General features: G+C 38.9%; 1 protein-coding gene across 4 annotated transcripts; it reads right to left on the bottom strand.

Annotated features, from left to right (window-relative positions):
* On the bottom strand, positions 1–27137 carry HPGD (15-hydroxyprostaglandin dehydrogenase). 4 transcript variants are annotated; one of them, XM_020803553.3, is made up of 8 exons: positions 26653–26727; positions 26186–26292; positions 24387–24510; positions 22151–22257; positions 15150–15246; positions 9821–9897; positions 7847–8010; positions 1–1746 (listed from the first exon to the last, which is right to left on the bottom strand). In XM_020803553.3, the coding sequence occupies exons 2-8, from the start codon at positions 26276–26278 to the stop codon at positions 1608–1610; spliced, it is 801 nt and encodes a 266-aa protein (XP_020659212.2). In that variant the 5' UTR covers positions 26279–26292; positions 26653–26727; the 3' UTR covers positions 1–1607. The 4 variants fall into 4 exon arrangements, with proteins under 4 accessions (XP_020659212.2, XP_078250003.1, XP_020659220.2 ...); XM_078393877.1 differs by lacking the exons at positions 26186–26292; positions 26653–26727 and adding an exon at positions 27005–27137; XM_020803561.3 differs by lacking the exons at positions 26186–26292; positions 26653–26727 and adding an exon at positions 25855–26053.

The following is a 27137-nucleotide window of genomic DNA, read 5'->3' on the forward strand; positions in this document are numbered from 1 at the left end:
TTTTCAGGGGATGCTTTATTTTTTTCATGTACAATCTACATTTATTCAAATACAGTCATGTCATCTTATTGTTGCTGCACAATGGTGGAGGGTGGGGTTTCACTTAACTGGGGCTTATTTTGGGGGTAGGGCTTATATTACGAGCATCCAGAAAAATCATACTAGGGCTTATTTTCAGGTTAGGTCTTATTTTTTGTGGGAAACAGGGTAACTGTATATAAAATAAAAATTTATGTGGAGGAAAAAGTTTTCTTACAGTGAATTCCTATTTAACATGTAGGTTCTGTAGGTATTTTACATTTAATATCTATAGTCTTCTGCAAGACTTTGCTTCTCTGTGTTAGTACTTAATTGTTATGGCATATACAGCTTTGGGTTTATCCAGGTTGGACAACAGTTCTTCCCTAGCTGGTCACTGTTGGTTCTGGTTCAGCACAAAGGGCAACAGAATTCATGAGAATTCATGTCCAAACTGCACTGTGAATGTCACAGCTTTGAGAACTACTTCTTTTCTAGAAATCCTTGAAGTAAACCTTAGAAATAAACTTGCGTGCCGGAACTTCACTTCTGGAGCAGTTTCTGGAAAAAAAACACATAACTTCTGTGCATATTTGTAACCTAACTGAAACCTTACTCTGATTGGAAATGAAGGCCAAGGAACAAATCCATGAAACAAATAAATGATGACTTTAGCAGAGAAAAAAGGAGGAGGAAGGGGAGGAGGAGGAGGGAAGGGGAAAAGGCACTGATGATCTCAAATTAAGCCTTATGTCATGTGGATGATCATTTTTATCCAACTTAAAACTAACTATTCAGATCTCCATACTTTTACAGGAACTTTTCCCCTTATTCATTCATTCATTCATTCATTCATTCATTCATTCATTCATTCATTCATTCATTCATTCATTCATTCATTCATTTGTACACCACCTTTATCTTAGCAAAGAGATCCAAGGCAGATTACAATGCCAAAACAAATAGTACTAAAAACACAATAAATTACGGATTGAAAAGCTATTAAACTACAATAAAAATTAATAAATCTATTACATAATTAAAACATTCAAAACTTTAAAAACAAACTTAGAGACCTTTAGCAGAACCAGCAGGGACACATTCTCCCTAGCCAGTTCTTGGTGTAGGTCATCCATCAAGGTGACCAAAGCTATCTCTGTCTCATATTTGGGCCTGAAACCAGATTGAAAGGGGTCTAGATAATACTACTTACATCTGTTACATTTTATTTATTTATTTATTTATTTATTAGATTTCTATTCCACCCATCTAGACCCAAGGTCTACTCTGGGAGGATTACAAATTTAAAAACAATAAAACCAAAAACATATAGGTCACAAATAAAATTGGGTAGTATTCAAATATTCATAAATCTGAAATGTCATATGTTATAAAAATAACTAACAATATTACATTTCATATATATATAAAATCAATTTTGCAATATAACTAGTACTTCACATATGGGATAGTGACATATCACATGAATTTTCAGTATTAAGTAACATTTTCTTGCTGATTACAACTTGATCCAATATAGTTTATGGAAGCAAATAACATTTCTCTTCAAAACAGTCACATAACAGGGTTTACTGCTGCTTTGATTGAAATGGTAGGGAATTATACTCATGAAAATGAATCCCTTGTTTGTTTGTAATCTTCATAACTTCTCCATTTAATGTATCATCTTCGAGAATTCTTATTAATCCTTCAGCAATTAGAGATGGGCTATGAAAGAAGTTAGATTATAACAATCAGGTATGATTCATTACAAATATGTTAAAACATGTATTTCAGTTTCGGGACTATTAAAAAAGGGTCAGAAACAATGAAACTACAGTCCTGTACAAAGCTAAATACACGGACACACAGTATAGCTGCTCATTCAGTTGCTTCAATACTTGCTGAAGCTGGGGATGAGGAAAAGAATTGTGAACAGTCCACAATATACTGAATCCTGTTCTACAGAGGTAGGAAACCTATAACATGTTAATAGCAAGAGGTCTCCATCAAGCCCACCTGGTTTCATACTGTCTTTTCTACCAATGAGGTTGTATTTTTGTGAAGGGTTTGCTGATAGAAGGGCTAGACCTGCCCTCCTCAATGTAGAGCCTTTCTGCAGAAGAATCATCTGTCTTTTGCTAAACACAGCTTTAACAAAAGCTTTTAATGATAGCAATATGTAAAAACTTCAAAGTAGTGCATAGAGCACAATCAAGACTCCTTGCCCCAATTCTGTGACTCTTCCTTTGCTGCAATGGAGCTTTAAAAAATGACTCAGCTGGCATCAGTGATGGATTTTTTTAAAAAGCCCCACTACAAGTGCAGAGGGATGGATATCCCTCTGTGTGAGTATGTTATTTGGACCTGAGCAGATATGTGTAGGACCAATGAGGTAGTATCACCAACTGCTCACATGTGATCCTCAATGTGGTGGCCCAGAACTAATTCAAACTTGGGGTCAAAGATGTTTCCTCATCTCTGTTGTACTATAAGAATAGGCATATGGAGACCAAATTATTCCTTTATCTTCTAAGAACTTTTCCAGTCACTCTCAGTCTACAAGGGAAGAGAAGGCAGGTGCACTTTAAAATTTTGTATCCCTGTTTCATTGATCCTTTTAAGGATAAAGACAGGGGATAAACAATTAAAAAGAGGCATAATCAAAACACTGGTAAACCCGGCAAATAGGAACTGTGAAGCTCAATTTCTCAGCACCAAACTCAACCATCTGAATTGGGGCCTACAGGCAAATGGCTACTCCAAAAATGAAATCACAAGAACCATCAAACCAAGAAAACAACACCAAACTGAAGAAGAAAAACAGCCACCCACAAATAAAGTATTTCTGCCATACATCAAAGGGGTCATGGACTGTGTGGGGAAACTTTTGAAAAAACACAACCTACAAACAGTATTCATCCCCACCACAAGAATACAACAAATGTTACGGTCAGCAAAGGACAGAAGGGACCCTCTCACCACTGCAGGAGTATATCGGATACCTTGCAGTTGTGGCCAGGTATATATTGGAACCACAAAACGAAGCATCCACACCAGAATCAAAGAACATGAGAGACACTACAGACTAAAACAAACAGAAAAATCTGCAGTAGTAAAACGAGCTGGATATGAAATTCTATTTCAAAATACTGAAATACTGGACAACACCAGCAATCATTATGTTAGACTGCACAGGGAAGCCATTGAAATCCACAAACACCAGCAGAAAAACAAAAAAGAAGAAAGTTTAAAACTCAACAAAGCTTGGCTCCCAGCACTGAAAAATACAGCCTGTAAAAGGCCAACAAACTCTACCCAGCCACAAGGACCGGTGATCACTACACACAAAAGACCAGCTAACTACACCCATCAATCACAGTGACAGATAATCTCTCCTCCTAATCACAACAATACACCCACAACAAAAATACACTGATCACCATAATCACCCATCTCCTGAAAAGGACAAAAGCTGATCCAACAGCTATAAATACTCAACTCCCAAACAAACTGCACCAGAGCACAGAGTGCTACTCCTGTCCTCTGAAGATGCCGGCCACAGAGACTGGCGAAATGTTAGGATGAACAACCTTCAGAACATGATCAAAGAACCTAAAAACCCCACAACAAACAATAAATAAATGGCATCTTGCATTTGTCTCTGACTTAAGAGTCAGAAAATGTGAGATGTTCGTTTCAGAATTAGAAGATTGTAAAAGCATAATCCATTGAGAACCGCATTATTCAAAATTGCTGTGTTAACAGAATCAATTCATAGATTATGCTTGTAGTTCCTTCTCAATGAGTGATTACAAAACAAAAGGAAGCTAATTTCCAAAATGTGGATTGAGGCACACTATTACTAAGATAATCAGATGTCCTCTCAGGCTCTTATCCCATACCTCTTATGGAAGCTCCACTTCTAGCTGCAAAGCTGACATATCATATAGTCACTGAGATGAGGAACAATATCTATAAAAGGTTAGTTCCTGCCTTGCTAAGCCATTACTTACAATGCAGTATGCAGACAATGGCTGGCATATAATTAATAATTACTGGATGTGTGGTCATTTCTAATATCTTAAATCATATCCATTGAGCATGGTGTAGTGAAGGTTCACTACTAGTTTTGATGAGGTGAATCTGTAGTCACATGTCAAATGTAGCCTAGTCTTGAGAGGGAGAACTGGAAGGCATGTCAGGATAGCAGCTGAGAGTCACAACTTTCTCCCCATTGCTACTTTGAAGACGTATTTAAACAATACTGTTCTCCATACATCACTGAGGATTTAAAGTGACTGCAACTACTTTCACAGCTGAGAGTAAATATCTGCTGTTTATTAACTGTCTCTCTAGTATTCAACAACTGTCCTCTCCCTTCTTTTTGCTACATTGCCTTGCAGATAAAGGTCAAAGTCCTCTTGCATAGTTATTCTGCTGGAAGTGAAATGGGATAACTTGCAGCAACAAAATGAAGCTAATTAACAAGTTCCCACTTGTTAATTGGTGGCATTGTGCCAGTGCTCCATTATCATCCTGTCTGCATTAATGAAACAAGACAAATTTTGACCAAAATCTACTTAAAAATAAAAATGGAATATCCCATCTTGAACCAGAACCACTCAAATCAAAAGCTAAATATATATGTTTTGGAAGTTGAGAAAGTCTAAAATAGTGGAGAGAAAAAAGACAGATCTATTTAAACACACAAGCTGCTTCCTCTGGGTAGTGAATGTGCACCTGAAATTACTGGTTTGGGTTTATGATTGAGAAGAGATAAGGCACAACCAACATTCCTTCTAACTTTCTGCTAGCATTGGGTGGGGTTCTGGCTGTGACTGGATGCAAATGGGTGGCAACACTGGCTTGGTTGCATTGCACTAATGCAGCACCGTGCAGATATGTGGCCACAAAGCTTATAGGGAATGTTGGCCACAACCTATTCTGTGTGGGAGCTTAGAAATAATAAGACTCACCAGTGTTGTTAGTGAAAGAGAAGAATGTTGTCACCCCATGTCAAACACCACAAATTTATTGTTCCATTGTGAATAGAAGGAAGGCATGGAAGGCAGGCCATCTCGGAGAAGGAAAACTCCGATTTCAAACCTCCACTGCCTTGTGGCTATATCCACCGATAGAAAAGGCTTCAGGAGTTAACCTTGAGGCAAAATCCGGAGCTGGAGTCCTGAAGGCAGCTCGTGTCATTCTGCCAACTCCTGCGACGTTGCTGGAACCAGTCGTATTGGCTCTTGCCTTTCCACTGGACCATTTCAGCAACGTGGAGAGGGGGGATTTGCTGCTTGGGTAACAGCCTATCCTCCATATTACCTTACCCGGGCTTTGTGCTCTGGAGAGGACACTCCTCGATTCAGAGCATGTTACCATAGTCTCTCGAGACTGAAGGATGCCTATGATGTGAATAGAGATAGTTGGTTAAGTTTCAGTTTCAAGAGACTATGCACAGTGGTGGTGAACCTTTTGGGCTCACATGCCCAAACTGGGAAAGAAAAGATGTGGCGGTGGACCCGGAACCGGAAATGGAGACAGACCCAGAAGTGGTGGACTCAGAACCAGGAGTGGTGGGAATCCCGGCACGGAAGTGCCTCAAGACCCCTCCACTGCCAGCAGCAGTTGTTCCGGATCTGGCTGCCGAAGCACCAGCACCAGCTGCAGCCACCTCTGAGGTTTGGCTTTGCAGGAGGGGGGAGTAGCGATCTGATGACCTATGGCTCACGTGCCAGCAGAAAGGGCTCTGCGTGCCAGCTGTGGCACGCATGCCATAGGTTCGCCATTGCTGGACTATGGTAATGTGCTCTGTATGGAGGACTTGGAACAGTGTCTAGTGTGGCTGAGAAGGCCAATTTGAGAGTGACAATCCCTTCCACACTGAAGACAAATACAATCCGTCCTCTGTCCAGCTCCCTGATTTTGCTGGTTTCGGGACTGCCTCTTTGCCTTGGCCTGCTGAACAAGGATCTCTTCAAAATGGGAGAGGCCGTGATGCACCATCTGCCTCCAGGCTGAATGCTCAGATGTCAAGGTTTCCATCTGTTGAGGTCCATTCCTAAGGCCTTCAGATCCTGCTTGCAGATATCCTTGTATCACAGTTGTGGTCTCCTTCTGGGGCGCTTTCCCTGCACTAGTTCTCCATACAGGAGATATTTTGGAATCCGACCATCAGCCATTTCCACGACATGGCCAAGCCAACGCAGATGTTGCTGTTTCAGTAATGTATGCATGCTAAAAATTCCAGTTCGTTCTAGGACTACTCTATTTGGAACTTTGTCCTGCCAGGTGATACCAAAAATGTGTCAGAAACAGCACATATGAAACATGTTCAGATTCCTCTCCTGCCGTGCACAAAGGGTCCAGGACTCACTGCTGTACAGGAGTGTACTCAGGACACAGGCTCTATGGACTTGGATCTTGTATATGCTGTCAGCTTTTTATTAAGCCATACTTTCTTTGTGAGTCTAGAGAATGTGGTAGCTGCTTTGCCAATGTATTTATCCAGCTCAACATCTAGAGAGAGCGTGTCAGAGATCATTGAGCCAAGGTACACAAATTCATGAACAACCTCCAGTTCTTGCATGGAGATAGTAATAGAGGGAGGTGAGTCCACACCCTGGCCCATGACTTGTGTTTTCTTCAGGCTGATTGTTAACTCAAAATCTTGGCAACAACAGCTGCGTCATAGGCGAAGAGGACGTCCTGCATGCATTTCAGCTGGACTTGGGTCTTCACTCTCAATCTAGAGAGATTAAAGAGCTTTCCATCTGATCTACTCCAGAGGTAGGCACCTTCTGTTGCAGTTTCAGCATGACAGCATGTTTCAGCATGACAGCAAAAAAGTTCCCAAACAGATGTGCAAGTACACAGCCCTGTTTCACACACCACTCTGGATGTCAAAGGGATCTAATGTTGAGCCATCAAAAACTACAGTGCCCTTCATTTCCTCATGAATGGACCTGATGATGTTAAGGAGTCGAGGTGGGCATCCAGTCTTGGGAAGGATTTTAAAAAGGCCATCCCTGCTAACCAAATCAAAGGCCGTTGTAAGATCTATAAAGGCCACAAAGAGTGGTTTTCATTGTTCCCTACATTTCTCCTGCAACTGTCTGAGGGAAAATACCATGTCAGTGGTGGATCTATTAGTTTGAAAGACACACTGTGATTCTGGATAGACTCTGTCTGCAAGCACCTGGAGTCTCTTCAACACAACAACAACCCCACTTCAACATGGGCAAGCAGCTTCCCAGCCATGGTAGTTATTGCAGTCCCCCCGTCTTTTTTGTTCTTATATGTTTGCATCCTTCATTTCCTGTGGTACTCCATCTTCCCTCCAGCAAAGACAAAAGATTTCATACAACTTGGTGGTGATGATCTCTTTACAGCACTTCAGCAGGGATGTTATCCTTCCCAGGTGCCTTGCCGGAGGCGAGGGAATTCAAGGCCGCTTTTAATTTCTGCTAAAGTTGGTTCGCTGTCCAACTCTATATATGGTACCTATACCGTATATAGGTGATATCTATATGTATGCAGAAGAATGTGCATTTTGCAAATTAAAAAATAAGAATCAGGGCAACCAAGCTACCTGAAAAGAACCTGTAGGCTTATAGAATCCTAATGGTAGTTACAAAGAGAGAGGATGCAGGGTATAAAGAAACTGAACACCAGACTGATCCTAAGTTTTAATAGCTATCATGTTATATGAGGTACTTTATAGAAAACTGTAGCCTTTATGATCACAGCTTCTGGTGTCTGCTTCTCCATTTTCTTCTTTTACAATTTTACTTAGACATCAAATAGTAGTGTGCGTACTCACTCTATTATACCGTAGAATTTAATCATATCTTTGATGTTTTGTTTATATGCTGAGTATTGGCCCATATTTTCTTCCTTGTCAATTGATTGAAGAATCGGTGTGTTGACAAAACCAGGGCAGATTGCATTGACCCGTACACCATAGTTTCCTATGGTGGCAGCCATCTACAAAAGAGTCAGATGTATTAAATGTTGTTGGGATAGTATGTAGCTTTGTATACAGAAAGACCCAGGTTCAGTCCTCAAGGTAAGTTTTCTACTATGTTAGAATGAAAGAGAATGAAATTATCTTAAGAAGTGAAAAAAACTGCTCATCTCTAAAATTTCCAACAACAATTTGAGCCATGACTTCAGTATTTGCTATTTTTTTAGACTGATCATGACTTAACCAACATGGGGGTCTCCAAATGTTTAGTAGTGAAACTTCCATGTCTTCCAATCTGTGTGGCCAGCCATCACAAATCTTGGCAGTCTAACATCTGGAATGCAGTACATGGAGGAAGAAGGGATATAGCATAAATCTAATGGGCAATTTGCAGGCTCTGGCCAAATCTTACCTATATTTGCATCCGAGTTTGCTCATCAGTTATCCATGTCCTTCTATTATCCTAAAATAGCTTTTCTATCTAGAAATATTTATAGCTGATATCAGAAGAAAAAGGAAAGTACACAAGCTATAATAGTTCTTGTCTCCCTCCAGGTAATTTCTGGAATTTACAGTCTAAATATCATTATTAGTATACTAATAGAGGAAAGCAGGTGGAGAAGGGACAATAGACTTGCCCATTGTCCCTCAATGGAGTACCAATCAAATTAGTTGCTGTTGCTTGGTAGGTGGCTAAGATATCCACATTGCTTGATCAGCATTTGCCACACAGTTAATGCAATACCTTTCTAAGGTAGGCAAATGTATCCACATCTTACTCAATAGCCATATAAGCTAGGCACGCTACAAAAGATTTTTGTGTGAGCTGGAATTAACCCATCATCTACACATTAATGCTGCTGCCAATCAAATGTTTTTCTTTTTTTAATAAATATTGTATTTTTTCTGCTTTTCTATCCATTGCAACCAGAGTGATTTATTACAGTATGTTCCATTCATTTCATCTTGTCTTATACTCTCTAACATAATATTAATCTAATCTATTCTACTTAAATTGGTGTAGGTTTCATCCAGATATAAAGAGGTTCCCATTTATTATTATCCAGTCTATCATTTAGTGTATCTGTCAAAATATCGATTTCTGCTAGTTCCAAAATCTTCTCAATAAATTCCTTCTTCGTCGGCACCTTTGTAGTCTTCCACTTACTGGCATATACAATTCTAGCTGCAGTTATCAGGTGTAAGGTCAAGTCTTTTTTTTTTTTTAGTGTAGCTGGTGATATATTCAATAAGAACATTTCTGGTGTCAAAGCAATTTTAACCCCTAAAATTTTCTCTATTGTTTCATGAATCATTTTCCAAAGGTCCTTGGCCCTATTGCATATCCACCACATATGATAGAAGCTCCCTACTTCCTTTTCACATTTCCAACAGTTATTAGAAACATTTTTATACATTTTTGTTAATTTCTCTGGTGTTACATACCCTCTGTAAAACATTTCGTATATATTATCTTTTAGATTTATAGATTTTAGTCATTTTAATATTTCGTTCCCAAATTTGTGACCAGGCACTTAGTTCTAGATTATGACCTATATTTTGAGCCCATTTTACCACGTCAATCAAATATTTTTCTTAACATTGTTTTCATTTTATTCAAATAACTTGAGATACATTAAAAAGTTTAAATAATTAGATTATGAAAACCAAAAATAGTTTTACTTGTAAAGTACACAAATGCATTGATCAGGTAAAATGCCAAGATAACTGAGAGATGAACAATGCAAAAGCTTGATATATCACGAAAATGGTAAATAAGAAGGCGTGGTTGAAGGAAATTATGAGAATTCTTCAGCTGCTCATACTCACAGCTATTGAACGTGTAAATCCAATTACCCCATGCTTTGAAGCAGAATACACTGGTTGGTATGCAACAGGCAGAAGTCCTGTAACAAACAAAAGAAAATATCACAAATATTAATCAAAAATTCATTTCAATTCTGATAAATAATACATGTGAAATGTTTAAAAATGTTCTGAATCGACAATACTTCTGTTTGACTGAAATGTACTGATTATTTCATTTAAATCCTACCTTTAGCTCAGAATTGTGGCTCAAGGTGGCTCACAAAAAGAATTTTGAATTCAGGTGCAATTAATGACACAACAAAGTGTTCTATTACAACACAACTAAATAAATTATAATATTAAGATCTTCGTCTGATAGCAAGAACTGGTGGAAAACGGGGAATCCAGAATTCCACAGACCAGAAGCAGCCATAGTGAAGGCCATGTCTCATATCCTCACCAAACACACATTTGCAAGGGGCAGGGTGTGTGAGAGAAGACCTTACTGTATATCTCAAATTTTGGCCCAGGTAGATTTTTTGAGGAGAATATAGTTCTTCAAATATCTTGGAGTTGCTCTCTATGGCTTTTATAGGTCATAACAAATACTTTGAATTGTGCATGGAAACAGACTGTTAGCCACTGGAGCTATTACAAAAAGGAGCTGTGTAACTTCATGTAACTGCACTGGTCAACAGTCTAGCTGTAGCATTTTGGACCAGCTGAAGCATCCATTCATTTCTCTGAAAGCAAATCCCACAAAATCCCCATTACAGTAATCTGAACAGGAGGTATCCAGAGCATTGTTGTTGTGAAAAAGTTGAAGAGCAAAGATGGATTATTTTTATATTGCTATAGCTTAGTGGGGCTGGTGTGTGTAGGAGGTCAAATATTCAGTGTGCGGCCAGCCAAGATCATTGGTGGCTGATAAGGTTTCTTGCCCTTTCTACCTGTATGGTCTTGGGCAAACTGCACTATCCCAAAGCAGCACCAGAAGGAGAGACTGGTAAACCACTTCAGAGTACTTTATAACCAGAATCCCTAGTGGAATTGCCAGAAGTTGTAATCAACATAATGGCATATTATTATATATGCTACTACATTATATTACTGTACCATATTACTTTTTCAACTGACTGAGCACTCAAAGCTACCTTTTAAAAACATTTCAGAAGTACAAAAATATTTAAATAAATCACAATCTGCATTTTCAGATATGCAAAGTTGTTTTCAGTCTGCTGAAAACTAGGGAAAGGACATGAAAGAAATCAGAATAATGCTATGTAGAGTAAACCTCAAGATAAGAAATAACGGAGAGAAAGGGAACTTCAAATGAAGGAATAAAAAGAAAAACACTGAACAAATTTCCCACCTGAGTATGCACTAGGATGAGTTTTTAGTTGTGGTCTAGTTAGAGCACTTGCTTTGTCTAAAATAGACTCCAGCCTCCACCATCAAACTAGTATAATTTGGTTTGGTGGATATAAAGTAAATGTCTTCAGTATCATAATGTCAGATTTTTCATTTGCAAACTAAATTAGAAAAACAGAACATCCATTATCCCCCTCATTATTTACAAAATATGTATTTTGGGTGAGAAAAACTATTTCCTTCTGTGGGAAATTTCTGACAAAGTAGCAGAAACAGGGATGTTGTTCTTTGTCATTTCTGAAGTTCCATATGTCTCCAAGAGGAAGTTTAGGGGTCCATCAGAACACTCTGGAAGAGATGGTATAGGGAAAAACTAGAAAGATTGCTTCCTCTGAAAATATTACATGAGAATTCTGAGACAACATATTGGCAATAAAAAAGAATCTGGATCTAACGTAGTATGTTTTTCGAATGATAAATGTGTGTACATCTAAAAAAGACAGACAGTTTCACCATTTTGTACTTTGATAGTAAAGAATGAAAAGAAGAGATTGGCAAACAGAAATTGACAAAAGTGAAGCTAATATGTATGCAAACAGTCAGTCCTGTAAGGTGACTGTTGGATTCATGTGACCAATAGTGTTAATGTTAGAAAAGAATAGGTTGTACAACTTAGTATCTACATTATTTATGCCATGATTTTGTCTAAATGGAGCATTCAAACCTACATTTGTATTCATATTCTTCTGCAAGCTTGCTCAGCTAAATACTAAGAACTCTCTGGATGTCAAGGGGTGCTCTAGACTTAGGAGTTCCCTTAAAATAGTGACTTTTGCATGGTTTCTTCAGCTCACAAGGGACTACCCCAGCAGCAGTGCTCCTTTGAACATAACTCAGATGCTGCCATTTTAAAATAAACATGTTCTGGATTGTTGTAAAATGGCACATAGCTGTGCAGTGCTAGTAATGGGGCCATGAGGAGGTATCACTACTGGTCAGCCCTGCCAGAAACACATTGAAAGTGTACTTATTTGCATTTCCCAAGTTACATATGCTATAATTAATATTTACGGTTAACTAGAACATAAAAAGTTAGATTGGAACTTTAATTCTGAAGGTCTGTATAAACTGGTAAATTCAATTTGCTTGTGGCGCAGTGGTTAAACTGCTGTACTGCAGCCAAAACTGTGTTCACGACCTGGGGTTCAATCCCAAGTAGCTGGCTCATGGTTGACTCAGCCTTCTATCCTTCCGAGGTCGGTAAAATGAGTACCCAGCTTGCTGGGGAGGCAATGTGTAGCCTGCATAATTAACTTGTAAACCGCCCAGAGAGTGCTTGAAGCATTATGGGCAGTATATAAGCAGCACTCTTTGCTTTTTGCTTTTGCTTTTTCTCTTTTAGGTTGGCAGTATGAATTCTCATTCACAAGTTCTTGGCTGAAATATGCCCTGATCCTTTCTCTGTTGTTTGTACTATCAGTGTTTTGGCATCTCTGTGGGATTTTATTTTCTTTTTTGCTGTTATAAAATCCCTTACTTCAACTGGAAATAATAATGCTTTAATGGACACATAGTTTCAAGCACTATAATCAGCAGGAAGTTCAGTGATAAGACACATTCCAAGGCCTTAACTTTTTATTATTAGCAGTTCTGTTACACTATACCAGCAGCATAATACATGTCTCCTTTAACATAAATGCCATTTCTTTCAATACAATTTCTCAAAGTGTGTGTGTGTAGTACTGCTGCCTAAAACTATTTATATGTCAGAATATGGCTCCTAAAAATGTAACAACATTGTCTATCTCTTTAAAGTCTATCTGCAGAAACAAACAAACAAACAAACATATTTATAAAATCCCATTTTCTTCCATAAATATTACGACAATATATCATGGCTAGAATGCTCCACAGCAGGTTTTCGTTTACAAGAGTTGAGCAGGGCAGTTGAGGACAGGGTATTTTGGAAATCTCTCATTCATCAGGTTACCATGTGTTGGAGGCAATTTGACAGCACATAACAATAACAGAGTGCTATAATAAGCACACTATAGCTGTAGCTTACACTCCAAATATCAGAACACAGATGACAGTTAAAAAACACATTCCAGAATTTGCATATGGAATTTTCTATAAGGATTCTTGATTATTTCTTTATGAAAGAAACTTTGACCATCATTTAGGAAAAAATTAAATAAATTGTCATGCAAAGTATGAAATAGACATTTCCAGCAAGCAAACCTTATGAAAGAGGCAAAATATTAAGGCTTTCTGCTTTTAACAAAATAAAAAAATGTAATGCACACTACACTGGGCAGCATAAGACACTGAAACCCTGAGAGACAAAAGGCAACAAAATGTGCTCATTTTGCCTTATAGAAGAGTAGATAGATTATTTTTCAAGAGACACTGTTTGCTTATCTTAGGACTAAACAAAGACCATTCTCAGCAATTGCTTTACATTAGGTCTAAATTCAGGGAGGGCAACCTGTAGCCCTCTACATATTGTTGGATCACAATTCCCAAAGTCCCTCACTATTAGTTATGCTGGTGAAGGCTGCTAAGTGTTGCTATTTGGAGGGTGACATGTTGCCCACGTTTGTAGCGTTTTTAGTAGATTATAGAGGAGCTTAGTTCTCCCATAGCTGCATGACAGAAGGATGGACATAGATACTGAAGACAATACTGAATTACCAAATCCTATTAACTGCAAACTGCAATCCCACTTATAGGATGGGCAATGTTACTAGGTTTGCACTGACAATACAGGAATAGTAGAGGTGACCTTATGATGACATGGAGATAATTACAGAGTATTGACAGTGAATTACTGGGACACTGACATAGCTGCAGTCTTGGCTCAAAAACAAAATACAATACCAAGGATCATCATGGAGAGAGTACTAATAGGAGCCACATTTTCAGTTATTTTCAACCAAAGTATATAAAGAACAGTGAGAACATTTATGCCAAAGAGATATTGAGTTGCACATCCCAAGGATCCACAGTTAGCCCCTCTAAAGAAGCTGTGGGAACTGTAGCCCTCCAGATGTTTTAGGTCCCATCAGCAACTAGTCAACACATAATGATGAGGGATAGCCAGTGTTGTACTCCAAAAGCATCTGGAGAGACACAGTTGCTACCTTTCCTGCAGAGCAATACTGTTCTGGAAAAACACTGGAATTTGGCAGACTGATGCTAGGATGATCTGAACTGATCCAAGGAAGAGATGCAGCAGTCACACATCAGTAGTTGCTTAGGCTTACTAGAATGAATGTCTTCCTGCACCGTAGAAGCAGTTATCAGACAATCGTTAATGCATCATCCAGTGCATTTTGCCCAGAGAGAATGGGCAGTAGTGGAGGAGGGAGTATAATTATCTCAGCTGGAAGTTGTGTTATTGTTCTCACAGAAATTGGTATTTAAACTTATGGTTGTGGTTGCTACAGGGGCTGAGAGGACTGCTCCTTGGTTTTCTTCTTCATCTTTTTGCTCATTTTATTTTGTATCACTGACACAAAGGATCATTTAAACATAGTCTCTGTAAACCTTTCAAGACCCAGTGAGGGTCAAGGATAAAGCTGAAAAACTGATGCCCACATTCCAAGCTTAGCATCATATCTGAGCTCAGCAGCATTATCAACAGAAATTCAAACACCAACAGTCTCTGCTGCCAGATGACATTACCAGCCAAGACAGAGTTTTTTTGGTAATTAAAAATTTCCCCACTCTGCCTCATGACTTTCAGTTTCTATGTAATAACATGGATTACTTGCAATTTGGACAAGCCATGAGAGAGAAGGTGGAGACTTTAATTAATGAAAATATCCCCCTGCCAGTAATGTTGTTGTACTTCTGAAGACATAACTTAAACAATAGGATTTTGGCTATATTTAGCAATTTATGTAAGTTTCTTTGAAGCCTGGAAACACAAGACATAAAATATAAAATAAAAAAATAAAACATAAAGCTCTCTTACCTGCTAGTGATGCTATATTAACAATTGCCCCTCCACTGCCTCCATTTTCATTTTTCATGTACTCCAGGCCCAAGTATGTTCCTCTAATCACTGAAATCTGATACAAAAATACAGAGTTAATACACATTTAGAACCTCTCAGTTTGACATATTAGAACTATTCTTTTGAGGTACATTCAGTGCACATTCTTTCAGTGTACACCTTGAAATAATTTAAAGGCCTTACAGATGTTCTCTTATGTCTATCCTATGTGTTTCCAAATTACTTCTGAGGATCTCTAACTTCAAAACTGATTTTGTTCTGCCTTCAGAATTTCTTTAGTTTTCAGTTTGGAAGTCTTGTAGATGCTCTTCATCTAGCTAATGGATTCTAAAATAACCTTTTATATTCCCTGGCAAACTAAACAGGACATATATATATATATAAAAAAATTAAGTAAACATTTTAATATCCTCTTGTCTTTAATTGTACATACCCATGGAATTTGGATAAAGGGAAAGATTAAGGAAGGACTAGTAAACCACAACAACTGAAATAGCAAGTTTGGGTAGAGATCAGTATGCCATTTGATACGATCCTTGCATCCAAATGGCATACTCACCTCAATTGACCCCATTTGGCTCATTTCCATGTTGAAAATGAAACAAAAACAAAATTCCGCCTCCTTTTGCCACCTTTCTTCTCCTGCTTCCAGGAGAAAGTTTCCATTTTAAAAAAATATAATTGATGCAGTGCGTTAGTGCTATCCTACTACAGGTCACTACAGGTAACACATGTAACAATCACTGTAAAGCATAGCTCAGTCATTTTAGTGGTTAGTTCTTTGGGTCTAGTGTAAATAAATTTTCTTAGTAGGATCTCATTCTTTTTTTTAAAAAAACCCTCTGATTTATGAATGTGGGATATTATGCTTTTGAACACAAAATTCAAAATGCCAAAAAATGGCCTGATATTATCATGCAATATCACAACCACATTGCCAGTAGGAAGAATGCCAAACTTTACATAGCAAAGGGGCAGCTTTGAATGGCTCACTACTATTCATAAGATGACACCGAGCAAGGGAAAATACCAGAAGCAACTCCTTTTTCCATCAAGTAACCATTTCTCACAAACCAACTGCCAGGGTTGTTTTTCTATAAATGTGAATGGCAGTGAGCCCAAGGGAATATCCTGTAGGACCATCTTGATGCTGCCACTGGTGATGTCACAATTTAGGCTTCCCTGTGCTATATAAAGCTTAGCATCCTTTTTCCTTCTGGCAATGTAGGCACAATATTGTGCAGCAAAATTGGGCCGTTTCCTGGCATTTTGAATCAAGGATACAGAAGCACAATATCCCACCTCCAGAAACTGGAGGTTTATTGAAGAATTGAATTCCATGGCTCTTTAAAATGGAAACTGAAGTATACATAGGTTTACATTTAAGTATACATTTAAGGTTTCTTGTTTCTGCACTAGAGGAACACTTTTACATTAAAAAAAAAATCATAACTTGAAAACCCTTTGCCCCAAACTCCCCCAAATTTGGTACAGAGCATGAGCAAACTGCCTGCTACATATATGCCAAATCTGATGCTGATCCAAAGTCCAGTTATACATGTTTGTTTGAGCTGCCCCCCATTTTTAGAATTGCCTTTTAGAATGTTGATTTCCTGTGCTGCACATTAACCGTTAATATATTAAAGCTATCAGTTATTCACAGGTGTGAACAGACATAAGTAAGTCTTATTCTTCTGAGCAGTTTTACAATGTTTTACATTCCGTGGCTTCTTATGCCACCCCTTGGCATTCTTCCTTGCCCTTATTTCCTGTTAGGAAAGCTAACAGTTAAACATGTGTGTTTTAAAGACTACACCCTCTTTTGTATTTGTCTGGGTTTATAGTGTTGGGTTTGTACTGATTATTGGCTTTGTACTTTAAACTTTGTACTTACCTGAATCTTTTTCTTTTTAATTTTAACTGGGCTTTATATATAGAAGTAATGTGCAAAAGAGAAACATCATACGATGTGGATCTTAATTCTATGTAAAATTTATATAATCAGTCTTATCCTCATTATAATGCAGGTTCTGCAAAGGATGAATTCATCTACAGTCACTTCAAGTCCCACTTTGCTCAGTGGGACTTACTCCCCAGTAACTATGCAAGAGTTACTAGAAACAGATTAGTGGGAAGCAATCCTAACTGTTCTCAATCAGACTCCTTCTAAAATGTCAACATTGCAAAAGTATGGTTTGGCTAATTAATATACTTGTTTGCACTTGTACCCAGTTAATAAAAGATGAGACGACTGTTGGGTTTAAATGGGCAAGAACTTTATTTTTATTGTGCCACTTTTAAGATGTCCTAATTATGCTGCTCCAGTGCTCTTCCCCCACTGCTGAGCAAACCCAGAAGAGGCAGAAAAAGGAGTATGATGAGGCTTTAGCACCCTGTCTCCCTCCTACTGGAAATGCCCCCCTGCCTTTATAGACTGGCTGATCTTTCCATCCCTGGGGCCAGGAGCAAAAAAGTCACCTCATGTACTAGGAACATCAGGGAGAGGTAATGTTTCTAGGTTATTTAAGGAGCTCAGAGTGCAAACAAAGCTACAGGACATCTGACTGTCTCAGTTTGTTTCTGACAGCATAGTGGAAAATTTTCATTCAAAAAAATCATTTTAATTAATGGTTTTAATCAGGAATTCTATCCCAATAATGCAATTTAATAAGCAAATAAATAAATAGGATTGGTTTTTTTTTTATTATGAAAATGTATTTTAGTAACTGTAGGGACATGGTGGTGTTGTGGGCTAAACCGCAGAAGCCTGTGCTGCAGGGTCAGAAGACCAGCAGTCGTAAGATTGAATCCACATTGCCTGTCCCAACTCCTCGCCAACCCAGCAGTTCGAAAGCATGCAAATGCGAGTAGATAAATAGGCACCACCTCGGTGGGACGGTAAAATGGCACTCCCTAGTCACGCTGGCCATGTGGCAATGGAAACTGTCTTCGGACAAGCGCTGGCTCTATGGCTTGAAAACGGGATGAGCACCGCGCCCTAGAGTCGGACACAACTGGACTAAAAATGTACCTTTATTAACTATACAAAGTAAAAATGTAAAAGTCTGTATCAAGACTGGAGCGATTTTTATGTAAAAATAAAGGCAGAACTAAAAATTACTGCTAGGGGACATGGTGGCGCTGCAGGTTAAACCGCAGAAGCCTCTGTGCTGCAGGGTCAGAAGACCAGCAGTTGTAAGATCGAATCCACATGATGGAGTGAGCTCCTGTCGCTTGTCCCAACATCTGCCAACCTAGCAGTTCGAGAGCATGCAAATGCAAGTAGATAAATAGGTACCACCTCGATCGGAAGGTAATGGCATTTCGTGTCTAGACGCGCTGGCCACATGACCACGGAAACTGTATTCGGACAAACGCTGGCTCTATGGCTTGGAAACAGGGATGAGCACCGGGCCCTAGAGTCGGACACAACTGGACTAAATGTCAAGGGGAACCTTGACCTTTTACCTAAAAATTACTGCTAAACGGTAGATCACAGCAGTTTGAGAAACTTCATAGAAATAAATTTGGACTTGCTTGCTGAGATCCAAGAGGTAAGAACAGACATGTAGTGTCCAAGTACCCATCATAATCTGCTTCTCCTAATAAAGACCACAAAGTGGAATCTCATTCACAGGTATTTTCTATTACCATGTCTCTACGAACCAAGGAACTGTTGGACTAGAAAAATGAGACAACTTCTCAGGAAGTTATTTTAAATAACAGATGTAGAATAGTTTGTCTTAGAATTGTTCATATGTGAAAATTAGAAAAACAACTCAATATGCAGTCAACATTAGACATGGGGATGAATTAAAACTGAATTGTGATATTTGTAGAAAATTGCTGATTTGTCAAATATTTGTTGCTTTGTATGCATGAATTCCAGAGACCCTAATGAATATGAAGGGATGAATATTTACCTTTTCTATCCATCCTCAGAGGCAGAGAGAAAAGCCTAGGCTGACAGAAACTTGATGAATCACGAACCAAGACGAACCGCTATTTAGGCAGCTCGTCCCCATATCTTGTCAATATAGGCACTCCTCACTTAATAATTTACCTGTTTAATGACTGCTCAGATTTACGACCTTCATAAATGTGTGCTTACATCTTTACCATGCCCCTTCTCCACAGCACGTTATTTATTACTCTTTTGTACAGTATTATTGCTCCTCATTTATCAACCAGTTTGCTTAACGACCTAGTCATAGGAACAGAACTCAGTTGTTAAGTGAGGAGTGCCTGTATACACATTCAGAATACTGTAATGTGTCTCCTGGTTCAGGACAGGCATGAAGCAAATATGGTTATTTTATTGACTTCTGTTTTTTAAAACCTAAGTTCAAAAAAAGGTTGGTTCATACTGTAAAAGTAATACTTGCTTTTAGTCCCATAGTAAATCAGCTGAATCCAGGAATTATTTCTTAATAATAATAATAATAATAATAATAATAATAATAATAATAATAATAATAATAATAATAATAATAATAATAATAATAATAATAATAATAATAATACAGTGGTGCCTCGCTTAACGATTTTAATTGGTTCCAAAAAAATCATCGCTATGGGAAAACATCGTTAAGTGAGACGCGTTTTCCCATAGAGATGGACTGAAAACTGGATTGCCGTCCTTAAGCGAAAATCGCCATAGGAAACATCGCTAAGCGAAACGCAGTTCCCCAACTGAAATGCATTGAAACCTATTCAATGAATCTCAATAGGGGGGAAAAATTACAACAAATTTAAAAAGAGTCGGAATAAAGTCAAATTAGTTTAACAAAGGGTTTATTAAGTTCACTTATGATTTCAAGCATTCTAAACATTTTAAACATTTTTAAACATATAAAAAACAGCCAACATGAGGCTGTCAAAACCATCGTTAAGCGAAACAGGGGGACCCAAACTGTCATTGCTATGCGAAGCATGGTCCCAAACATCGCTATGCAAAAATCACCCATAGGGAACATCGTTAAACGGAGCACAAGATAGCTCCGAAAAAGCCATTGCTACGCAAATTTGTTGTTAAATGAAGTGCTCGTTAAGCGAGGCACCACTGTAATAATAATAATAATAATAATAATAATAATAATAATAATAATAATAATAATAATAATAATAATAATAATAATAATAATAATAATAATAATAATAATACAAAATTTATGGTCAATGACCATGACCAGAAAAATAAAAATACATTATTTAGATAAAACCATATAATATCAGAGACATTAGTCAAGACAAGTCACTATCAGTGCATCATCTGGCTCTTTTACAATATTAAAGTTAAAAAAGAAGTTCTAAGTTAGCCAGCAGCATTGAAGAATATAAAAGCGTTTAAAACATCACAGCAGTCACATGATATAAGATGAAATTAAGAGACACATACAGTGGTGCCTCGCACAGCGATGTTAATTCGTTCCAAAAAAAACATCGCTATGTGAAACCATCGCTATGCGAAACACCATTTCCCATAGGAATGCATTGGAAACCGGTTAATCCATTCCAATTGGAACAGATTGCTGTTGTTAAGCGAAAAAACCCATAGGAAACATTGCTAAGCGAAACAATGTTTCCTCCATTGGAATGTATTGAAGCTGACTCAATACATTTCAATGGCTGTGCGAAGTCAATTTTTGCAAAATTAAATGTGTCATAAAAGGGTCAGAAATGGTTTTAAATGCTTGGATTAGCTTCTGCACCCTCTAAAACGGATGCAAAAGTTAATTTGGCTTTGATCTGACTTTTCGTTAATTTATGGTGAATTTCCCCCCCAACTTTTGACAGCTGTCAAAATCTGACAGCTCCATTATTTCCTATGGGGGAAGAAAAAATTCACAAGAAATTAGCGAAGACTCAGCAACTGTTCTAAATGCTTGGGTTCGTTAGAGGACCCCCTAGGTCATGTGCAAACCTGATTTGGCTGTGATCTGAACTTTCGTTAATTTTTTGTGAATTTTTTCTTCCCCCATAGGAAAGCATGGAGCTGTCAGATTTTGACAGGTCCATTGGTTCCTATGGGCCGGAAAAAAAAATTAACCATAAATTAACGAAAACTCAGATCAAAGCCAAATCAGGTTTGCACATGACTTAGGGGGTCCTCTAACGAATCCAAGCATTTAGAACTGTTTTTGACCCTTCTAAGACACTTTTTTAATTGAAAAAAGAAACATTGTTAAGTGAAGCAGGGGACCTAAAATCGCATTCGTTATGGTCCCAAACTTCGCTAAGCGAAAATCGCCCATAGGAAACATTGTTATACGGTGCATATTATTTTCTAAAAAAACACATCGTTATGCGAATTCATTGCTAAACGAGGCAATCGATAAGCGAGGCACCACTGTATAACCATCAGTATGCCACCCCAACTCTCCTAGAAAGTAAAGTTAATTAAGAAATCTCTAACAATGGTGGGAGCACTTGAAGACCTTATGTGATCAGGAGACTATGGCAAGCTATTGTGGCACTGCAGTATTTGGCCACTTTATTAGTAATGTAAGAAACCTTATCGGACAGCAGCAAAAGAATATAAAATTCATTGGAAATTTTTGAAAAATTGGGGCGAGAAGATCCTTGCCAAGATCCTTGAGTGATAGAACTGACAGTATAACATCCCCTACTGTTTCTGCTTTGCCACCAACGCAAAGACATAAACGATCAGAATAGGGTGTGCCCTGAAATCTCCCTTTCAAGAGTTTAGAAGGTAAAAACATTAAATCTGGCTAAGGTAAATGCTCTTCTAGATTTAGGTTGTGTTATACTGGTAATATAGGTGGGAAAATGTAATAGATCATATTGTATGGCACCTAAGCACTTCACCATATAATCATATTCACTTGGCAACAAAATATTTTTCCTTTCAATTCTTAAATGTAGTGCAAGGGTGTCTCTGCATAAAACAGTTTTTAAAAGATTCCATACCAAATGTGTAATGTTCAAAATAAACTCACCAAGTTAATTTGGACTGTTATTTCCCAGTTTTTTTCATTATTTACTCCAGCATTGTTAACCACAATATCTAACTGTCCAAAATGTTGCACTGTCTTCTGAAATGCATCTGTAAGTACATTAAATTTGACAATGATAACCAGAAGTATAGTTTTTGCTTTTATAAAACAAAAGAATGTAAGCTTATACTCATGTATGTGATTTCCCTGATTTTTCATTACATTTACCTGTTTTCTTTTGTAATATTCAAATAATATTTAATGAATTAAGTGAGTACACCCCCTCACATTCCATAAATATTTTAGTATATCTTTTCATATGACAACAATGAAGAAATGACATTTGGTTACAATGTAAAGCAGTGAGTATATAGTTTGTGCAACAGTGTAAATATGCTGTCCCCTCAAAATAATGCAACACACAGCCATTAATGTCGAAACCGCTGGCAACAAAAGTGAGTATATCCCTAAGTGACAATGTCCAAATTAGGCACAAAGTATCAATATTCTGTGTGGCCACCATTATTTTCCAGCACTGCCTTAACCCTCTTGGGCATAGAGTTCACCAGAGCTTCACTGGTTGCCACTGGAGGCCTCTTCCACTCCTCCATGACAACATCACAGAGCTGGTGGATGCTAGAGACCTTGCACACCTCCACCTTCCATTTCAGGATGCTCCACAGATGCTTAATAGGGTTTAGGTCTGTAGACATGCTTAGCCAGTCCACTATCTTTACCCTCAGCTTCTTTAGCAAGGCAGTGGTCATTTTGGAGGTGTGTTTGGGGTCATTATCATGTTGGAATACTGCCCTGTGGCCCAGCCTTCAAAGGGAGGGGATCATGCTCTGCTTCAGTACATGTTGGCGTTCATGGTTCCCTCAATGAACTGTAGCTCCCCAGTGCCAGCAGCACTCATGCAGCCCCACACCATGACATTCCCACCACCATGCTTGACTGTAGGCACAACACACTTATCTTTTTACTCCTCACCTGGTTACCACCACACACACTTGACACCATCTGAACCAAGTAAGTTTATCTTGGTCTCATTGGACCACAGGACATGGTTCCAGAAATCCATGTCCTTAGTTTACTTATCTGCAGCAAACCGTATGTGAGCTTTCTTGTACATCATCTTTAGAAGAGGCTTCCTTCTGGAACAACAGCCCTGGAGACCAATTTGATGCAGTGTGTAACGTATGGTCTGAGCAATGACAGGCTGACCCCCACCGCACCCCTTCAACCTCTGCAGCAATGCTAGATATGATGTTGAGCATGGGCACTCAACTTCTTTGGTCAACCATGGCGAGGCCTGTTCTGAGTGAAACCTGTCCTGTTAAACTGCTGTGGACTTGGCTACCGTGCTGCAGCTCAGTTTCAGGGTTTTGGTAATCTGCTTATAGCCTAGCCCATCTTTATGTAGAGCAACAATTCATTTTTTTTCAGATCCTCAGGTAGTTCATTACCATGAGGTGCCATGTGGAACTTCCAGTGACCAGTCTGAGAGAGTGAGAGCAATAACACCTTCTCTACCTTAACACCTGAGACTTGTGACACTAATGGGTCTCATGACACCAGGAAGGGAAAACTGCTGCTTGGGCCCAATTTGGACATTGTCACTTAGATGTTTACTCTCTTTTGTTGCCAGCGGTTTAGACATTAATGGCTGTGTGTTGCATTATTTTTAAGAGGACAACACATTTACACTGTTGCACAAGCTGAATACTCACTGCTTTACACTGTAGCCAAGTGCCATTACATCAGTGTTGCCACATGAAAAGATATACTAAAATATTTATGAAATGTGAGGGGGTGTACTCACTTCTGTGATATACTGTATGTATGTGAACTTCATGAAATTTTGAAAACCGACTCGTGATTTTATTTTTTGAAATGCCAGTCAAAATATCTGAAGTCTTAGTCTTGGCAAAGAAAGATCCATATTTAAGGCTTTGGGTTGTTGTTTTTAAATCTACAGCCCTCATAAGTCACATCTAAAGGCATAAGAGTAACAAACACTCTGCAAATACATTTCCAACCTCTTCAGCCTAGAACACACTAGTAATATTTCATACTTTCAGATTTAGTATGCATTAAAGCCTACTTAGATGGAGGCTCTTAAAAAATCCTAGCCTCATGTTTTTAAACTCTACATCATGCTTTCCCTTAGATCTCTCTATGTTAAAACAGACTGAAGATGACATGAAAGTCCTTTTGAAAAATACACTCCTTCATTTACCTTTTAGCTTTTCTTCATCTGAAACATCACAGGGAACAAAGATGGTTCGCTGTGCATCAAACTGCTTGTCAAAGGCATCTTTGCTAGCCTTACCTACTTCCTCATTCAAATCCACAAGAGCAACCTGGGCGAAAAGGAGATAATGATCAACCTTAAATCTTAGATTAATTTCACACAGTAACAAGAGAGACAAGAAATAATCACTCTGTCCTTTTCGTAGAAGAGGGGGAAAGGCTTGATAAGCAAACAGACTGCCTATATTTATGCAAACACACGTCATTACATGAAATAACAGATAGAAAATACATGTACATTTTGCATATGATCCAACTAATTTAAATATGTTTATACCTTCCCTGTTTAAAACAGAAAACTTAAGTGTTTAATATTTACAAAACTCAATGTTTAAAAGGCAATCATACATGATCAGAAGTACTCCTTAGTAAGCATGGTTAGTAATGCAATTTTGTAAAAACACTGTATTTAGTTTCCCAGAATACCGTTTCCCTGAATACCGTTCAGTTTAGTGGAATTTCTGGGCAAATATGCATAAGCTGAAATTGTGTTGCTTTGCACAGTAGGCTGCAATTAGTTTAGACCAGTGGTTCTTAACCTTTTTGAAAGAAACGCCCTCTTGAGCCATTGAGGAAGTTATTATCGCCCCCCCTCCCCGCGGTGATGATATTTATTTATTTATTTATTTATTTATTTATTTATTTATTTATTTATTTATTTATTTATTTATTTATTTATTTATTTATTTAAGACACTTACATCCAATGACCCCTGAAAACAAAATTCAATTCCAAGAAAATGAAATGCCCCCCAAAAGTAACATTTAATGATTTAGTTGCAAGCGAATTTTAAGACGCAAAAAGAAATATAAAAAGGGCATAAAAACAAACCGTAATGCAGAAACTAAAAATTTCAAGACGAAAACTCTGAAACTGAATTAAGATTGGAGGAAAATATATATTCATGCACATTGTAAAAAGGCTGCAACCATCTTCACAGGTTTGGCTTGCTCCTGCGCCCCCCTTGTGCTCCAGCGCCCTCACGCCGCCCCTTTTTGTTCTAACGCCCACCTGAAAAATGAAATCGCCCCCTGGGGGGCATTATCGCCCACGTTAAGAACCACTGGTTTAGACCTACCGAATCAATGGAACTTATAGAGGAGTTGACTCAGCAAATTCCCACTAAATTAATAGACTTACTCCACGATGACTTACTATATTGAGCAACAGGATTTCAGCCACTGAATTCACTATAAACGTATCCACATATAGATTTGTTTCTAAAGATACACATAAGCACACACCTTCCCCTCCACAGAATGATTCTTCTTATACTGTTATTTTCATACAAATAAGCATGAATATTGTTTAAAAAGCATGAACTGACACATTCATGGCATGTTTGTGCACTTGCAGATGCATATAGAGATGTGTGCATTCGAAAATACACATACCAACATTCTTCTTCAAAACTCAATTCTCTCTCTCTCTCTCTCTCTCTCACACACACACACACACACACACACACACACACACACACAGAGAGAGAGAGAGAGAGAGAGAGAGAGAGAGAGAGAGAAGCTGCGTCCCCCACGTCAGTTGGAGAAGGGAAGCCAATTGAGACAGTTGCAGTGTGAACAAAAAGGAGGAGCCAGGGTGCTACTACCCGCCCTACGAAAAGCTCCTGTCAGCTCCCTCAGACGCAGGCGCCCAGACAGGGACAAGGGCAGCCTCGTCCTGCCGGTGATCTTTGTGGCTGGGACCCTTCCCCGCCTCTCCACTTACCTTGCAGCCCTTTTCCAGCAGAGCTTGGGTGAAGGCTTTGCCTATGCCCTGCGCTGCCCCTGTGACCAGAGCCACCTTATCTTTCAAGTGCATTTCACGGCTGCTTTCTATATAGATAGATAGATATAGATTGATATAAAATTAAACCCACGAGAACTCGCTCGCTGGGTACCCCTGTCACTCTGGCCGCCTCTCCTCAGGCAACTAAGGACTTTCCTATCTATCACTCGCCTCCCGCTTCTAATCTCTCCCGCTTCTAATCTCTCCGCAGCCTCGGGGGGGTTGTGTGTTTCAAGAGGCGGGAAAGAGGAGACCGTCTAAGGTAAAAGAGAAAAAGGCACGCGCAAGGGCTGGGGAAGCCGAACTTGGTGTCACCTGCCCTGAAGTTGCTTCCCGCCCTTTGTCCCTCCCCTCCTCCACCTCCACCTCCACCCGCTTCCCCTTTTGGAGCGACTCTTTTTCCTCACTCGCTCTGAGCGATTACGGAGAGGAGGCAGCCGGCTGCCTGGTTGGTTGCCTCCGTGTTTTGTTTCTCTCGGAGCCCTTCCAACGACGCCGGAGGGGGGGGGGCTCAGAGATAAAGGGGCGAAACGGGTGGCCGCCGGCAGTTAACATTATCTCTTTTCCCCAGCGAGCCCCCTTGAGGGAAAGGGAGTGGCGGCGAAAGGCACCTCCACCGACCCCTTTCTTGCCCTCTCCCCCGCGTTTTGATAAGCAAACAAAAGCCTGAGCTATTCACATTCTAGGCTAAGGAGGGCAGGTTCCTGTTTTTTTTTTTAATCGTAAATTCTTCCTTTAAAATGTAGGGAAACAGCTTACCAAACTTATAAATAAATGGAAGCTCGCTCCCTCGGTCCCATTCTCTCTCAGTAGCCCTCCGAAGAATTACTCGCGTTTTCCTTGAGAGGAATACAGTATATGTGTTGACTCCAGAATTTCGAGGTGGAAACTT

The sequence above is a fragment of the Pogona vitticeps genome, chromosome 5, assembly GCF_051106095.1.
Source record: "Pogona vitticeps strain Pit_001003342236 chromosome 5, PviZW2.1, whole genome shotgun sequence".
NCBI lineage: Eukaryota > Metazoa > Chordata > Lepidosauria > Squamata > Agamidae > Pogona > Pogona vitticeps.

Excerpts from the sequence above, each read along its gene's own strand:
- HPGD (XM_020803553.3), bottom strand. The coding sequence starts at position 26,278 with ATGCACTTGAAAGATAAGGTGGCTCTGGTCACAGGGGCAGCGCAGGGC. Across the intron at positions 22,258-24,386 it reads AGATGAAGAAAAGCTAAAAG|ATGCATTTCAGAAGACAGTG; the intron begins GTAAATGAAGGA and ends ATGTACTTACAG. Across the intron at positions 1,747-7,846 it reads AAATTCTACGGTATAATAGA|CCCATCTCTAATTGCTGAAG; the intron begins GTGAGTACGCAC and ends CTTCTTTCATAG.